At 54.6% G+C, this 5,031-nt stretch overlaps 1 protein-coding gene across 1 annotated transcript; it reads left to right on the top strand.

Moving 5' to 3' along the window:
* Nucleotides 1-517: 517 nt before the first annotated feature.
* On the top strand, nucleotides 518-4,522 carry FABP5 (fatty acid binding protein 5). The gene is made up of 4 exons (XM_079796660.1): nucleotides 518-674; nucleotides 2,891-3,063; nucleotides 3,433-3,534; nucleotides 4,280-4,522. The coding sequence occupies exons 1-4, from the start codon at nucleotides 596-598 to the stop codon at nucleotides 4,331-4,333; spliced, it is 408 nt and encodes a 135-aa protein (XP_079652786.1). The 5' UTR covers nucleotides 518-595; the 3' UTR covers nucleotides 4,334-4,522.
* Nucleotides 4,523-5,031: the final 509 nt, after the last annotated feature.

The following is a 5,031-nucleotide window of genomic DNA, read 5'->3' as shown; positions in this document are numbered from 1 at the left end:
ACTCACCTTGAGGTCCTAAGTGGGCCGGGTGGCCTGCGGGTGGGGGAGCAGGTGTTTCGGGAGGGTGTGGCATGTGGGTTGTTCAGTGACGAGGAGCCGAGATGAGCGAGGCAAATACCTCTGTCAATCCATCAGGCAGCCAATCCGCGGATCGATCCCTTCCAGCGCCCCAGCCGGAGGGCTCATCCACGCGTCGGGTATTTTAAACGGAAAAGGGGTTGGCGGTGAGACTTGGGGCCCGGGAGAGGCGGGCGCGCTCGGGCGACCCTCTGGCTTCCCGGGTGTGAAGGGGAGCGAGAACCTACAGGCGCCGCGTTCGGGGCGCGTGGGGCGCGCCGAGCGGGGCCGCGCCTACAGGCGCCGCGGGAGGAGCCCGCTCTGGGGCAGGTGGAGCCGGTCCACACCTCCGACCCCAGAGCGCGCGGGGGCGTGGCGGGGGCGTGGCAGGGGCGGCGAGGCGCGCCTCCCATTGGCCCTTCGGCGCCGCCCCGCCCCGCGCTTCGGATATAAAGCAGCCGCGCTCCCCGCCGGCTCCCGCCACGCTCGCATCACCGCACTCCGCTCCGCCTACGTCCCGCACGACTCCGCGCCCACCATGGCCTCCATCCAGCAGCTGGTAGGGAGATGGCGCTTAGTGGAGAGCAAAGGCTTCGACGAGTACATGAAGGAATTAGGTGAGGCACCGGGCCCGGCGGGGTCCGCAACGTGGCGTACGAGTGTGTGTGTGTGCGTGTGTGTGTGTGTGTGTGTGTGTGGACGCGCGCGCGTCTGTCCCGGGTCCCCTTCGGCGTTCCGGGCTCAGGGCGGACCTGCTGGGCCGCCACCGCCAACCTCCCTCCCTCCCGCAGCCCCCACCACGCGGCCCTGGTCCCCGCGCTGCGCTGCACCACGCGGCCCAGCCGCCGGAGAGAGGGCGTGCGCGCCCCGGCGGTCCCGGGAGTCCGGGGATGTCCCGCCGCCTGGTGCACCCCGCTCGGCTACGTACCCTTTTCCGCTATTTTTTTTTTATCCCCACCACTAATCCCTCCTCCTGCCACCCTCCTGGCTCGCCCCATAGTGGCTGCACCCACTGCCCCTTCCCCTTCCCCACCCTTTGCTACTCTGCCGCATCTTTTGTTCATCAAGGCGCGCCGGTCCCCTCCCTCTTCTCCCCGGCCGGTGCCTGTAGAAGGTCTGGACCCCGATACAGCCCCAGCTTCCGCTCAGCTCCCGCCCCCACCCGGCTCTTTGCGCGGCGCAGCTCCCTGGGGCATGGGGCATCCTTCCCTCCGACCCCAGAGGCGTGGCGCCAGCAGTGCTGACCTCGTGTGGCGGTGCGTGTCTGGGGCCACTGCGGGCAGGTGGCCAAACGTGCTGAGGGTGGCCGTGCACCGCTGCTTGGACCCCTGCTTGTGGAGGGCGAGTGGTCTTTGTTGGGGAAGCGCTGCGACTCCCTACCAGCATGCAGATGGGCGTGGCCCTGCAAAAGGCCCCAGACTCCTTAAAGCCTAGGCGAACGGGTGCCTGGGAGAAGGTTCAAGTTCACTGTCTCAAACAGTGCGTAATCCTGCCCTTTCCTAAGCCAGTGACGAGGATTGCATGCTGGTGGAGACATTGGGTAGATGAGCAAACAAAAATGGGTCTTTGTCACAAGCCAGCAGGAAGCGAGATGCAGTGGCGGAGCCTGGGCCCTGTCTGCCAGGGCTCCCAGCCCTGAGCCACTGCGGGATGAGGAGGGCTTCAGAGCCCTGGGTGACCGTCCCTGCGGCCTTCAGAAACTCCCTCGGCAGTCTCTGTGCAAGACAGTGTGCGCGGCCGCTTCGGTGGGATGAGCGCACTGAGGGGACTGGGAGGGAAACAGCAGGCCGGCGTTTTCTTGTTCTCCTCGTAAACCTAGACCAAGGTGACCTGGGTCCCGCACTCAGACCCAAGAAATACGCCGTTTGCGTGCTCCCTGTCTGAGGGCCAAGCATCCTCTGTCCATTGAACGCGAATGTGTTTCCAAGGTTCTAGAGGCATGAGGGTTGCCACACTCAGTTCACTGGAAGGCAGTCAAGGTGTGGGGAGAGCAGAGCCCTGCCCGTGTCCAAAATGAGAATGGAGAGGAACTCAGCCCGCAGACTAGAGGGCTCGAGAGGGCTCCCGGGGGCGGTTCAGGCCCGGCAGAATGGCCATCATCAAGCCCGCGTTTCTGCGTAGGTTATCGTCTCCTCATCTGAAATAGGGCCTTGGTCCTGGTCTGAGTTTTCATGTAAATGAAGGACACCGGTTACAAATGGGATATGATGCCGATGTAGCAATTGAGTTGCATAGCTATGAAATGTTCTGTTTCTGAGGGTAAGATTTCATTTGTTACCACCACGACTGTGCTGTTCTACCTCTTAAAACATTGCGCTGTTGGAGTATCTCGGCATCGGTTGCTATTTGTGTAGTGTATCGACCACAGGCTTACCAGGGGCCTTTCTGTGCCGGACTGTGTGCTGGAGTCCTGTCACCCGATGCCAGCAGAACTGAGGAAGTCAGTTTTAGAAGTCCGGGTGCTTCCGCGCGTTCCGGAGGCCATCGGAGCACGGGCCGCGAGCTGAGATTCGGAGCCATGCGGCCTGCCTCGTTGGTTCCCAGCTCAGCGCTTCCTAGCTGAGCGAGCTTGCGTGGATGACTTCAGTGACTCACTTTGTCATCTGAGAGCGGAGACAGTGCTATCGCCGCTCACAGGGTGGTCTCAAGCTTCCGTGAATCCGTATGCGTCTGGTGCTAGCGCGTGGTGAGCACGGGGTCTGTGTTTACCATAGTTCTTGGAAGTGAGTAAGTGGAGGTACACCCAGCACAGTGATTGCAATGGGCTCGCAGCTTGCATTCTGTAAGCCGGAACTCTGGTCCTCCTGACAGTGAGTGTGATTGACATTCACAGGCGTGGGGATGGCTCTGCGGAAAATGGGCGCCATGGCCAAGCCAGACTGTGTCATCTCTTCCGACGGCCAACACCTCACCGTCAAAACCGAGAGCACGTTGAAGACCACCCAGTTCTCATGCAACCTGGGAGAGAAGTTTGAAGAGACTACAGCAGATGGCAGGAAAACTCAGGTCAGGCATCACTTACACAGATACAGAAGCTTCTAGAATGATAGATTGTATGAATAACATTCTCACATTTACAGGCAGGAGCTGCTGAATAAAATACATCTCAAGTTATTTTATGACTTGAGTTAATGAACTAGTGTGAAAGGACCAAAGCTTAGTCTACTTTGTAAAACTAGTTTAAGGAACATGAGCATTTGAGTGTCTCTTATGTGTATCTAGGTTGACAAGCATCAACTATATTATGAGTAAAACTGGCTTGAAGTAGACCCAGAATGGAAAAGCTGAAAAAATGTTGGTCAAGGAGGTTATGCGTCACGGGAACTGCCCGGTAACGTCCTCTGGAAAATTAAAAAGTGCGTTTTATCTCCGCAGACCGTCTGCAACTTCGTCAACGGCGCGCTGGTCCAGCACCAGGAGTGGGACGGGAAGGAGAGCACCATCACGCGGCGGCTGGAGGGCGGGAAGCTAGTGGTGGTAAGTGCCGGCTCTGGCCTCTCGGGCATCGCATTGCGTTCATAGTTCGCAGAACTGTGTGTCGCTGATCATGAGCAGGGCAGCGAGGCCGGTAGGAAAGTGCACCATGACAAGTTAAGCACTGAACACTGAAAACCACAAAGAGAGGTGATGGACAGTGGTGTTGCTGGGCTGGGTCCAGTCCGGGCCCTGCTGTGACTATCCAGCATCAGAGGCAACACACCAAACTGCCCTCTGGGGCATACATTTTCCATTTCTTTAAACAGGAATACTGCCCTGGCAGGTGGGGCTCAGCTGGAGCATCGTCCTGTACACCTAAAGGTTGTGGGTTTGATTCCCGGTCAGGCACATACCCAGGTTGGGGGTTCAATCCCTGGTCGGAGTGCACATGGTAGGCAGCCAGTCAATGTTTCTCTCACATTGATGTTTCTCTCTACCCCCCTCCCTTTTCCTCTTTCTAAAATCAATTTTTAAAAAAACACACACTTTAAAAATGAGGAATACTGTTTGTCAAGACCAAATGAGTAATTTAGATATTATAGATCTATACATTCGTTCAGCAAAACACATGCATGTCTTAAGCAAAATAACAGGTTCTAGCTTTTCAAACCCAGGAATCCTAACATGTATGTTCTTCATCTGTGAAACAGATGACATGTTTCATAGGATTCTGATCCTAGCACTTAACTTCCACCATTGCCCTAGGATGCAAAATCTAACTCTTCAATATCATTCTCTCTCCCAGGAATGCGTCATGAACAATGTCAACTGCACTCGGGTCTATGAGAAAGTGGAATAAAAATCCCATCATCCTTCCAGACGGGAATTAGCCATGAGGATAAACGAGCTCAGTTCAATGAGCAAATCTCTCCACGCCTTTTTCCCATTACTGTGTTCAGTTATCACAACCATTTTACCTGCAGCTGTTTCTGAGTTGGTTTAATTAAGATCGACCATTTCGTTAGTAAATAAATGTGTTTATGCTATACCGCTGTTGTATGTTTTTTTAAAAAAAACTTTATAGGAAATTAGGGATGAGTTTTAATAATGAATTTCATAAATTCTGGGGTAGTCTTTGAGGGTACTATAAAAATTACATTCTAGTAATTTAGAGAGCTACTTCTGTGACAGATATACTACCCATCACTTAAGCTTGCCCTATGCTATTTGATCTTTGTGTCAACTCAAGAATCTTAAATTCATGGCAGAGACAGTTGTCATGGAAAAATAGCCACATACACTTTGTAATTTAAATAATGAAATTAGGCCTATTAATAAGCCTACAGTGGCCCCTACATGTTCAAGTGAAAGGAAGAGTCACACGTCTCTCACTTCAAATGAAAAGCTAGAAATGAGCAAGCTTAGGGAGGAAGGCAGGTCGGAAGCTGAGATAAGCTGAAAGCGAGGCCTCTTGTACCAAACAGTCAAGTTGTGAAAGCAAAGGAAACACCCTTGAAGGGCACTGAAGGTGCTGATAGGAATGATAAGAAAGGGAAG

Source organism: Cnephaeus nilssonii (genome assembly GCF_951640355.1).
Source record: "Cnephaeus nilssonii genome assembly, chromosome: 18".
Lineage (NCBI taxonomy): Eukaryota > Metazoa > Chordata > Mammalia > Chiroptera > Vespertilionidae > Cnephaeus > Cnephaeus nilssonii.
This window is presented reverse-complemented; position numbering and strand designations above follow the sequence as displayed.